Source organism: Kogia breviceps, chromosome 3 (genome assembly GCF_026419965.1).
Source record: "Kogia breviceps isolate mKogBre1 chromosome 3, mKogBre1 haplotype 1, whole genome shotgun sequence".
Classification (NCBI taxonomy): Eukaryota; Metazoa; Chordata; class Mammalia; order Artiodactyla; family Physeteridae; genus Kogia; species Kogia breviceps.
In genome coordinates, this window is record NC_081312.1 from 177,691,609 (window position 1) to 177,704,130 (window position 12,522).

Genomic DNA, 12,522 nt, shown 5'->3' on the forward strand with positions numbered 1-12,522 from the left:
AGCTCACCTCTCCACCCTACCTGAGCTTCCATCCTCCTGCAGGGGAAAGTCCTATTGGGAGTTGGTTTCAGATGGCTCCCTACTAATGATAATGGTAATAATAATAATAACAGCCAGCAGCTACTAAGCACCTACTAAGTAGCAGACCCAGTTCTAATTCCCTGAATCCTCACTGGAACCCTATGAGGCAGGTTCCATCATTAGTCCCATTTTCCAGATGACGAAACTGAGGCATGGAGAGGTTGAGCAACTTGGCCAAGCTCATAACTTTTAGGTCTTTCCAAATACATACCCAGAGTCTCCCGTGAACCCACCTGTGCAGGTAATTGCCTCACTCCCTGTTTGTGACGGAGTGCATCCATAGCTCTTGCGTGAGACAGGTACATCTTGAGGGGGCATTGAGAGGGCTTCTAGGGTAGGAAGTGGTCTGAGGAGATACAAGAGAGGAATGGGAACGAAGCCCTGTTAGTCTGAGAAGGGAATGCACTTGGAGCGGCAACCCCAACAAGGATGCTCACTTCCACGGCTGCCAATTATTCAAACACGAGGAGACGCTCCGTGGATCTGTTCAGAAAGCCATGACCCGCGCACGGAGCGCTCCTGACTGTTGAGGCTGGCTGGGCTGAACTTGTGCGTCAAATATGCCTCAAGACTGCTCATGATGTTGAGAGGGTCTCAGAGGGGTCAAACAGTGGCAGCAGGAAAGGACAGGGCAGGCTGGGGAACATCACTAAGACGGAACCACACACGTGGGACTTAGGAACTGAAAGAGCCTTCAGAGATGGTCCAGCCTCCTCCTCCTTTTATAATCGAGGGGCCGAGGGGCAGGAGGGCGAAGCCCCAGTGAATACCACTCAGCTGGTCCAAGGCGGAGCCGGGAGTAAAACCAAGGTCTGCTCTCTCTACCTGCAGAAAAGAACAAACCTCTTAGGGAAACGCTGACCGAAACCACCTGCCTTGGCCAGGTGCAATAGTAACACCTTGCATGAGTTGTCTCACAACAGCAGGTCCCACTAAGGAGCACGTTGCAGCCGCTGAAAACTAAACGGGAGAATTCGGGAGGGGCCACAAGGAGGGAGGAGACACCAGCCTGTAATAGCGATGTTATGGAAAAACCCGAACAAACTTTTTGGCCAGCCCAATATAGCCTACCAACCTCCCAGAATCCTTTGTGCTGGAATCCGTCTTGGCTGAGAGATGCGTGTACCATCAGGAAGGACCCTGGGTCAGACTACGGGTTAAGCAAGATGACTGGCCAGAGACAACCCAGAAACTCACCCCATCGCCATAAAACCCGAGACTGCGACCCACGTGTCAGAGCAGTCCTCCTGGGTTCCCTCACCCTGCTGCTCCCCGCCCGGGCGCCCCTTCCCAATAAAGCCTCCTGCTTCGTCAGCACGTGTGTCTCCTCAGACAATTCATTTCCAAGCATCAGACAAAAGCCTACTCTCGGGCCCCGAAAGGGGTCTCCCTTCCTGCAACAAATCCAGTTAGAACCATTTGTTACTTACTGAAGACCAAAGGCTGTGCTAGTTAGTCTTAGCAGAGATGTAATAGGAAAGAGATAGAAGATGTGATTCCTCCTCTCCCGAGGCTTACAATGTCTCTGGGGATACACATGATACATAAAAGCAAGCACTGGTGGGCTGACTTCGCCTCTTCCCTCGTGAATCCAGCCACAGGTAAGAACAGAGGAGACACGAATTCAAGGGAGAATCAGGTTAGGGCAGTAGAACCCGGGAAGGGGTCCTAGAAGTGCACCTTGTTCCATACTGAGGTAGACGAAAGGGGTGTCAATTGGTAGAGAGAAAGTAAAAAACATGCAACGTGGATATAAATACCTCTTGTGCCAAAGGACAAAGGAGCAATGAGTGAGAACCATCCACACGGGCTGCAAACAGGCTTGTCTGATGGGCATGGAGAGTGTGTGTCCACAAGTGGTGAGAAATGATGCCATGAAGTGAAACGGGCATTAAAAACGTTCTTGTCACATTGTGAGCAGCTGGCCCTCTGAGGAATCTGCCCTGGTTTGATGGCTAAGGAACAAACCAGTTGTAGGCAACACCACGAGATGAGTACATGCGATGTTTCCCAGCACAGCGTCACCTTGACAACCAGGAAGCTACCTAATGGTGTCAAGAATGGTGATGGGTTTTCTCACTGTCATCTAGGTGTGACGCTGGGCTCAGATGATAAGTTAAGCAAGAGAGACTCAGCCCTGATTGGGCTTTTCACAGGTGCGTTGGGTCACAAGCGTTCCAGCAGAAAGTTAGCACTTTTTTTTTTTTTTTTTTTTTTTTGCAGTACGCGGGCCTCTCACCGCTGTGGCCTCTCCCGTTGCGGAGCACAGGCTCTGGACGCGCAGGCTCAGCGGCCATGGCTCACGGGCCCAGCCGCTCCGCGGCACGTGGGATCCTCCCGGACAGGGGCACGAACCTGCGTCCCCTGCATCGGCAGGCGGACTCTCAGCCACTGCGCCACCAGGGAAGCCCAGAAAGTTAGCACTTTTTCGTCATTCAAAAGTAAGGAGGCCTAGCAATTCTCAGAAGCAGTAAACAATCAATATACTTCGTGGATGTTTCAATGACTGAATAAAATCCTGGGCTTGTTCTGTCCTGTCACCGACTCAAGTGGAGAAACAGGCATCCACGCATCCCTCCTCCTGCTCTAATGGCCGGGAGCCGGGGCAGCATGTGGCTGCTTCCCTTTGTGGTACCCTCCGTTTCTAGGTGTGCTGCCTCCCTGTAGAGACTGTGGAAGGAAAATGTCTCCTGCCATATGGCACTGGTATACAGGAGGTGTACTGGTTTCTGGTCGCTGCTGTAACAAATTGTTACACATTCAGCGATGTAAAACAATACAAATGTATTATTTTGCAGTTCTGGAAGCCAGAAGTCCAAAACAACTTTCACCAGGCTAAATCAAGGTGTCCGTTCTAGAAGCTCTGTGGGAGACTCCATTTCCTTGCCTAGAGTTTCTAGAGACCTCCTGCGTACCTTGGCTCATGGCCTCTTCCGCCATCTTCAGAGCCAGCAGTGGAGCGTCTCCAAATTTCTGTCTCTGACCCCTTCTTCTGCCATCACATCCTTCTCTGAGTCTGACTCTCCTGCTCCTCTCTTATGAAGACCCTTATGATTATACAGTGACCCCACCTGGACAATCCAGGATAAGTTCCCCGTCTTAACATCCTTCCTTTAATCAGCTGCGAAGTCCCTTTTGCTGTGCACGGCAACGTATTCACACGCTGTGGGCACGGAGGCGTGGATATCTTTGGGGAACCATCATTCGGTGGACCGCAGTAGGAGTGAATGAAAGCGCGCTGCGTGCACATGGGCACTTCCTTCTAGAGCCTCTGCTCACCACATGACCTTGATCTTGCCCAGTTTGTCTCATGCTGAACAACTCTGCCCTGGACCTTCTATACATTCAAGGACGTTTGACTTCACAAGAGGACTTTCTAGATGCAGGCGGTTTAGCAGCCTGGCCTCAGAGAGAAGGGCAGTGTCTGATGGAGGTAAACAACACAGGGTATCTCTTTTTCCCAAGCTAATTGTAAGCATCTTAACGTTTGCTATTGCCAATAGGTTTACTTGTCTTTTATTAACGAACTTTTCCTCATAGCTACACAATGAGGAGGCCTGTGTGTCTCTCCTGGGCTTATAGATGCGTAAAAGCAAGGCCTGGAGAGGACCAGCTGGGGCCTGGAACTAGAGCTCAGTGCTGCTGAAGTCACAGTTATTTGGGTTCTGAGTTTTGGCTTCAGCATTTCACCTCTTTGTCTCTAACTGGAAGAGTGGAACCTCTTGGGTCTTAATTGTTTAAGTTACAGCTTAGAGTTATGATGAGATCAAAATTCTCTTTCTTCCTCTCTCTGTTGGCACACTTTCTTTTTTTCAGTGCCTGACGTGAAGGTTGCCATAAGAAGAACCTTGATGAACTTGTGACACTAAACTAGCAGGGACATAGCACCTCTTGGGTGATTTCTCCCCAGCGTGGAAATGATTTACCAAGTCCTTCTGGCTTCCTGATTCAAAACTGGAACTTATTTTCAAACTTTTAATGACAGCCGGTTCAAAGTTGGTTGCCAAAATAATCTGTACTTAAAAAACAAAAACAAGCCATCTGTTCAAGTTAGAGCAGCACCACAATTATTTTAACCATTGTTTTGATTAGGATAAGTTCAAAAACTAAGATTTTGTACCCTTGTAACAAAATCAATGTTCAGACGACTATTACTTGGCCATAGAAATGTTGAGTAATTATTTAAAATATGTTGTAAAGTACAGGACTGAGATGAAATGGAAGGGACTGCATGGAGATGAAGGACAAGAGAAATGCCAGCATTAAGTATCTGTAGATGATCATATGTTTGTATATTGCATATGATTCTTGATTAATGCTAAGTGTGAAGAACTGTACATATGTTATCTTATTTAAGCCTTACAACAATACTAGGAGATAAGCACCATTTCCAGCCAATACTCATGGAATCTGGAGGATGGGTACAGCCTGGAAAAAAAGGATCCACTAGAAGATAAACAAAACTAAAATGGTTTCTTTGGTGGAGAAAAAAAAAAAAAAGGTATTAGAAGCAAATAAAATAAGGAACGAAAAGAAGAAATGACTACATACACAGTGAAATTTTTTAAAGTAGTACAAATGTCAACATATGGAGAATCCCTATCTTATACAAGTTGTTCCAGAAAACAGAAAAAAAGTAAAGGCTGATGTCTTCTTTTTTTTTTTTTTGGCCACGCTTCGAGGCATGCAGGATCTTAGTTCCCCAACCAGGGGTTGAACCTATGCCCCCTACAGTGGAAGCACGGAGTCCTAACCACTGGACTGTCAGGGAATTCCCTGATGTCATTTAAAAAAATAATAAATTTATTTATTTATTTATGGATGCATTGGGTCTTTGTTGCTGCACCCGGGCTTTCTCTAGTTGCATAGAGCGGGGGCCACTCTTCGTTGCGGTCCCCATGCTCTAGGCACACGGGCTTCAGTAGTTGTGGCTCAGGCTCTAGAGCACAGGCTCAGCAGTTGCAGCGCATGGGCTTAGTCGCTCCACCGTATGTGGGATCTTCCTGGACTAGGGATAGAACCTCTGTCCCCTGCATTGGTAGGCGGATTCTTAACCACTGAGCCACCTGGGAAACCCCACCTGATGTCATTTTTGAGGCTAGAATAATCCTGATTCCAAGACCAAATAAGGATAACAGAAGAAAAGAAAATTATAGGACCATTTCTTCTTTGAATGTATTGTAGATGCACAAAAATAGTAGCTAGTCAAATGCAGTTGTACGATTACCCAGAGGTCAGTAGGCAGGGCTGAAAATTCCAACCCTCTGATCACTTGTTCTTTGAGGCCATCTAGGGTTCCCACTCCAAGTCACCTCATTAACATAAAGCCAGGTGTGATCAAGAGGCTTGTTATGAATAACAAAAGACACTCCTATCACTTTGGAAATTCCTAGGGTTTTAGGAGCTCTGAGCCAGGAACCAGTGGGAAAAAGCAAATAGATTTCCTATACCACACCATCCTTTCTTATACTCATCTAATTGTAATCCATAATTCTGCAGACACACCTTCTAGTGTCCATGAACTTAGTCCTGTGTACTGAGTACTGACTCAGGAGTCCAATAGCACTGCTTCAATTGTTGGCTTTGAACAAAGCTGTGTGACCCTGGGTAAGCGATTTCATCTCTCTGATACTCACTTCCTTATCTCTAAAATGGAGATGCCAATTCCTACCTCTGAGTTTTGTGCTAAATATTACATTGAGTTACCCTCAAGTTTTTGCATAGTGCGTGATCCACAGTAGTTTCAGCCAAATCTTTCATGAAATGTCAACACACCCAATGCCTGGGCCTGAATCTTGCACAAGATGCTTTGTTAGCCTCATGACATGTCTCCTTTGAATACAACCATAAGGACTTGTGCAATTACCCAGTAGCTATGTAGTCTAAGTCATTTTCTCAGGCTATTGATGAATATTCTTCACATGGCAGAACGAAAATCCTTACTAAAGAGAAGACAAATTATTTTGATTTCTTTTTCCAGTCAACCAATTCTGTCATTCCATATTAGGAGATTAGATAAATTAGAGCAGTTTTCATTGTAAAATCCTGTAGGTTAGTACTGAGTAATCTGTTGTTTTTAAAATGAACTTGATGAGTATTGTTTCTAGTATAATGTATGTAACATGTATATGTAATTGTTCACCTAGTTACATTCATTGTGTTTTAAGGGCCCTTATCCTGAATCACTTTCTTGGCCAAATTATTATGCAACTTTTTTCATATAAAAATGGAACTACCCAAATTTCAGTATGAATTTACATCTACAGGGTGTTTGCCAAGCAAAAACTGTTCTACTGTTTTTTATATTTCAAACGTAAGCACCTTAATAGAAATAAAGCTGCTCTTTCAAAGTCTTCTAATTTATTCCAAATACTCTAAGTGGGAAGACGTGTATTTCTATCTTTGTAATCAAGATGTGCTACTGCCTGGTGTTCTTTTCATCATCTCATATTTTCCCACGTGGCTAGGTAGTATTTTGTAATCTTTAAAAATCTGTGCCAGCAGGCTTGTTTTCAATTACGCATTGTGACCACTGGATAATCAACTCCTTCACTAACCTTATTAGTAGGGGAATGTGAAGGACACATCGCTTTTCTGTGGCAGATTTCATCTGCTAGTTTCTGAAGATGGCCACAGCAATATATATGCCATTCCACTTGACCATCTTACAATATGATAATTATGCTAATCTACCACTGCGTGGTGGCAGTCTATGTTCCTTCCCCTTGAACTCAGACAAATCCCTGTATCTGCTTTGGCTCACACAACATGGTGGAAGTGAGTCTGTCAGAGAAGAGGCAATATGGCTTCCACCTGCTTCTCTCTGTCCCTGTCTGCACTTGCCTTGGGAACCCAGCCGCCATGTTGTGAGGAAGCCCAAACCACATGGAGAAGCCACACGGAAGAATTTCAGCCTCAGCTAAGGTTCAGGCTAACAGCCAACATCATCCACTAGACAGGCCTTCAGATCAGAGCTACCCACAGAACGTTCTGCAATTATGGAAATTTTCTGTTTGTGCTATTATGGTAACTTACTACCACATGAGGCTATTGAGCAACTGTAATGTAGCCAGTGTGAATGAAAAAGTGTATTTTAAATTTCATTTAACTTTAATTCATTTAAACTTAAATAACTGCACGTGGCTAATGGCTGCCACACTAGACAGTTTAGCCCTCACCCTTTGAATCTTCCTGCAGAAGCAACAAACATCACGGAGCTGAAACAAGCCATCCCCACCATGCTCTCTCCATATTCCTAACTCTTGGAAGCATGCGACATAATAAAATAATTATTGTTACCTTAATCCACTCAGTATTGGGGTGATTTGTTATACAGCGGTCAACAATGAATACATTCTACTATTGTGTTTGATTTTTTTTGTTCTCTACAGCAAATAAAGATGCACAAGCCTCTTCAATCTTTTAAAAGGCCTCTAGCTATGGTTTTGTGTCTCTTCTTCTCTTCACAGCCAGGTTTCTTGAACAAATCATCTAAACTTTACCATCCTCACACACAGCTTATTATTCACTAGTCAACACCCACTAGGATCTGGATATGGACGAGGTCACAGTAACATTAGTTCAGGCTTATTCCTATCACTTGGAAATTGCAGGACTTCAGAACCCACACCCTGTCTCTGTGTTCTCCCCTACCTATTTCTGAGTAATGCTCACCCTGGCAGAAAAAGCCACCCTTCTGTGGATGAGAAATTGCAAAAAAATAACCTTTTCTGGTGGCCTAGAAAAAGAAACCCCTTTAAGAAAAAGACACCCCTACCTGAAGGCTGATGCAGTCCATGGCTTGACAAGTGGCATGTGGGCTGGATTTCAGCTCCTCCATGTTCCCCTCGGCCAGGCATCCTTGCCTAGGGTACCAGCAGCATGAACGGTACGACCCATGCAGTAGTTGTGTGTCCGGGATGCTCAGAGCTTTCTCACATGTGACCATCAACATTTCTCTCACGGGCTGCTCTGGTCCCCTGTGGAAGCCTGTGGCCTGTGAAGTCTCTGCAGGGGGCATCTTGTGAAGTGTCCTGGACGTGGACACCCTTCCCAGCCCAAGAACTCCCCTAACTGCAGAATCCTTGGATTCTTCCTCAAACGGAGCTGCTTTCCCAGGACTTCTCCTCACTCTAAAGCTGCACCAGGACCCCCAGTGAGATGCAGAGACCAGCCTGGAGGCTCCACTGTGTGGCACAAAGGCTACCAGGAAAACAGCTCTTTCTGCTGACATCTTTGCCTGCTTCTCTCCACAGGGTTCAGCACCGCTCATGGGGTAAGGCTGGGGCCATGGAGCCTCGCGGCCCTCTCCACATGCATCCTCTTTCCTTACTCCGCACGCTTCCCAGCATCAAATCCCAGATGTCCCTCCGTGATCCTCTTTTCCCTTCGTGAAACTCACCGGCCCAGTGGTCCTCAGATGTCATCAGGGCATCCAAAGGAACTTTATGATGGTAAATTAAGTAAAACTCCCAAATGCTATTTTTTGCCCAAATTAGCCAGACATCTGGGTCGAGAGTGTGGTTTAGGGTTTCAGTTTCCTAGAACACAGTAACTCTGTTACAGAAGTGGGGAAATATTTCCACGACAGCAGGTCTTTAGAAGTGGGATGGGTTACCTTCTGTCTCCGTTAGGAAAATCCAAGTTCACCGCACAGGAGGCTGAGGAAGTGGCTGCTTGCGCTCTGCAAGGCTGTTTTCAGTCTCCGGAGGCCTGAGACATGGCAAAACAAGTGATATCCAAAGACATCCAAAGGTTAAACAAGGCACATCAGGATCTGACCTTCACGCAGCTCACCTTGGGAGTAGTACATGGCTCAAAATATGCGATATATTCCAAGCCAGTAAGAAAGGGCCAGTTTGTAATGAGGGGTTCTGGTTTGAAAGACCCCAAAGTATTACTGAGTATGTTGATTATAACTGAAACCAAATTTTTCCAGGGACACATGCCACATTCCCCCCCCCCCCCATTACTCAGCTTTGGAACACAAAATTAATAAATGCACTGGTTGTTAATCAGATGATAAGCTTTTACATTTTTGGTCTAGGTTGAATAAACTCAGTGATACTAAAAAGATTAGAGTGTTCAAGAGAAAAGGAAATACTATTCTTCCCAAGATGATATTCTTGGATATCGCTGTCAAAATATGGTCTGACAGGAAAACATTTCAGGAATGATTAAACTTCTTGTGTGTTTAATGAATTTTTTCTTTTTCAGCATTAACTCTCACAAATCCTTCTCAAAATCTTGTGAAGTAGATCAATTTCCTTTCTAATTTGAATAAACAGTCCTCAAAAATGATACTGATGTTTACTAAAATTCAACATTTTAAAGAAAATCTTTCAATAATACATACTTTATGGCTAATTTTATATTTAAAATCAAATGTCCTTGGATTTTCCTAGGTCCTCTGATATAAATGTGGCATAGTGGAAAATTACATTTAAAAGATTAATTTTGATAGTTCAAGAAACGGGCCAGTTAGACCTAATTATCAACCGATAACTTGGATACAGGTTTGTCTGTGGAACAAAGCCAGAAGGAATTCCCTTTGCTGGTTTGCCCCTTGGGATAGCTGGGTGTGGTTTATTTTCTTCTCTGACTGGAACAAAGATATGCAGGAAAATCTTCTTTTACAACTAAAATTCCTTGTTTTTACAAACAAGCTTAAGGAGGAAAAAAAAAAAAAAAAAAAAAGCAGTGGATCAAGCCTGGCTTAATCGTTTGCTTATACTGGTGCATATACTGGATTTTTTCCAGGTTAACAAAACTAAAGCCACAGGGAAGATGTATGCAGCCGTATATTTAAGCTACTGGCTCACACACAGTTTAATGGCTGAAAGCATATAAAAAATATGAAGGCGGAAGAAAAACAGTAAGCAGTTATGAGACATAACAAGTTTTCTTATTCTTTATTAGTTTAAAGGAAGCTGGAACCCGATAACAATACACCACATACGGTTCAGAACCAAACAAAGGCTGCTTAGTTATTTATTTTGCATTTGCTCCTTTTAGGAAGTGAGAAAAAACAGCTCTATTGGCACTCAAGTTTATTTTCTATTAAAATCCCCATAAATTAGAAAACCTCTCATAAAACAGTGGAAATGGAAAAAAATGTTATTCAGAAAAAACTTTCTTAAGTATCCTAGTTTTCTATAGCGCGTTGGGTCGTGTGATCAGTCCCGTAAGGCCACTTAAAAAAAATAATTCAACCTCTGTATTCTTCTTTAGGATAATACGTAATAGCGTCTTGCCCTCTGATGGAAATACATGAAAAATTTATACTTGCTCAGTTCTGAGCACTGAAAACACTTCTCCCTCCACCCCCGATTTGCTGTTTCTCATGTCCTGCACGAATAAAAGGATGCCGCTTAGAAACCAGGGCCTTGCTGCCATTGTATTTTTTCTAATTAAAATTCAGAGTATTAAACACAGTTGAGTACATCCAAGCATACATGACATACCGTTATCGCATACCGGAAGCTCCAATCACGAGCACTGGGCAAAGGCCCGTTTCAAAACATCATTAAGATTCATTGTACGCTGCTGTTCAGAAAGACTTTGTCAAAGCAGATAATGATGGCCTGTCAGAAGTGCACAAACAGAAATTTATATTAAATTGTCCTTTCCCTCCTTTATTAGGATGGGAATCTACTTGCAGTTCCAGCACATGGGCTCAGAGGTTCAATAACAAGGCTTCCAGGTTTTAAGATTGCAAAATATTACCAAAGTAAAGTACTAAATAAAAAAAGTTAAGTGAAAAATATTTGAGTAACTAGGTGGGGGTATAGTAATCAAGCATAACGACTTCATCAGAACAAAAGAAGGTGTATCTCAGGGGTGTGAAGGCAGTTTGAGTCGCAAGGCAGAGTGTTTAATTTGGAACAAGTCAAATAAAAGAATTGCTTTCTTTTCCTTAAGAACCTTTGGGACTCTTCATGTTATGTTATAATCTCAGAAAAGAAAGCTCGCTCATTAAAAATTGTTTTTTCCTTTTAAATCCTGCTGAGCAAACATGCCTGGGAGACAAACTTTACATGCTGGCTTCCTGAGTGTAATCGTAAGTAGGATGTTATCTGTAGATTCGATGGTGAAAATTACTTCTTTAGACTCGATACTTTTCTTTGCCGTGTTCGTTGATCACACATATGTGCTGAAACAGTAAAGGATTTAAATGCATCAGCCTCTTAACAAAATATAATAAGTCCCCTACATATGAACGAGTTCCATTCCGAGTGCGTTCATGAGTCCAATTTGTTCGTAAGTCCAACACAGTTAGCCTAGGTACCCAACTAACACAATCGGCTACACAGTACTGTACTGTGATAGGTTTATAATATGTTCGCATCTTTGAAAGTTCGCAACTTGAAGGTTCGTATTTAGGGCACTTACTGTATAAAGTGAAGAAAATGGGATGCAGTAAGAACAGAATGTCATCTCCTACCTCCTTATTGTTCATTTCAATACATATCTATGTATTTATATGTTTATGGACATACATATATGTATAAGCACACACACGCACACATATATGTATATGTGCACATATACGTAAAATCTAAAGAGACCCACTAACATGCTTGACAAAAGTTTCTTCACTGTTTTAGCTTTGAGCTCTTTTCTGAATCTGGCTCTGTAGGTCTGTAACAACCAGAAATGCTGAGGGTGGTGGAGTCTAGTTAGCAGTGGTGGAGATAGATGTGTCCGACTGGTGACGTTACACCTTCTAGGGTGAATAGAGAAAGGGCTGTGCTAAACACAGTATTGACTCTCCTTTGACCCTTTTTGGGTAGCAAGAAATGTGTCAGAAATATTTTGATGGCAAGGAACAGAAATGGTGTTGGGTGAACGTAAGCAAAAGGGGGGTTGTTATCGGTAGGGTACTGGGGTAGCTCGCAGAGGTAGAGCAAGCGCAGAGCAATGAAGCAACTGGAAGGCAGGAGCCGGGGTGGCTCCAGACCTCAGCCCACGGCTTAAGTTCCAAATCCCTTGGTCTCTGTGGCGTTTGGTTTAGGTTTCTAAATCCTAGGAGAGAGACACGGACTGGTCCACTCTGGGTAAGATGTTTACCTCCAGATCATTCAGCAATGATAGGGTCATACACTTGGGGGTCCACACTGGGGGTCTATGTCTACATGTTAAAACGATTTCTCCCAAAGGGGGAATAGTTATGAGCTACATGCCGCTATAATTGGAACCTTCTAGATTTCAAGTACTGACACTAAACAGTTTATTGAATATTGACTGTTAGTATGGTTGAGAGAGACGCAGTCGATGACGATGGAGAAAAGTCAGTAACAAGCTATCTTTCTGCTTTTAACTTCCTTTTCCTTCATACAAAATAGAGACAATCATAACTGCTTCCATCAACCTAATACCCACCTTGCTGGGCGGTGGCGGAAATTCGTTGGGATTACGAATGCCAAGTGCCCAGAATATTCC

The 12,522-nt window shown here is 43.6% G+C and overlaps 1 protein-coding gene across 6 annotated transcripts in view; it reads right to left on the reverse strand.

Moving 5' to 3' along the window:
- Window positions 1-9,963: 9,963 nt before the first annotated feature.
- Window positions 9,964-12,522, reverse strand: part of PRTFDC1 (phosphoribosyl transferase domain containing 1) — a 96,032-nt gene continuing 93,473 nt past the window's right edge. For 5 of the 6 annotated variants that reach the window (XM_067030440.1, XM_059058142.2, XM_059058143.2 and 2 more), the window contains one exon: window positions 9,964-11,233. In XM_067030440.1, coding sequence (XP_066886541.1) covers window positions 11,186-11,233 — 48 coding nt within the window. In that variant the 3' untranslated portion in view covers window positions 9,964-11,185. Of the gene's footprint in view, window positions 11,234-12,377; window position 12,522 lie in introns of those variants that run through there. The other variant, XM_059058145.2, reaches the window with a different exon arrangement.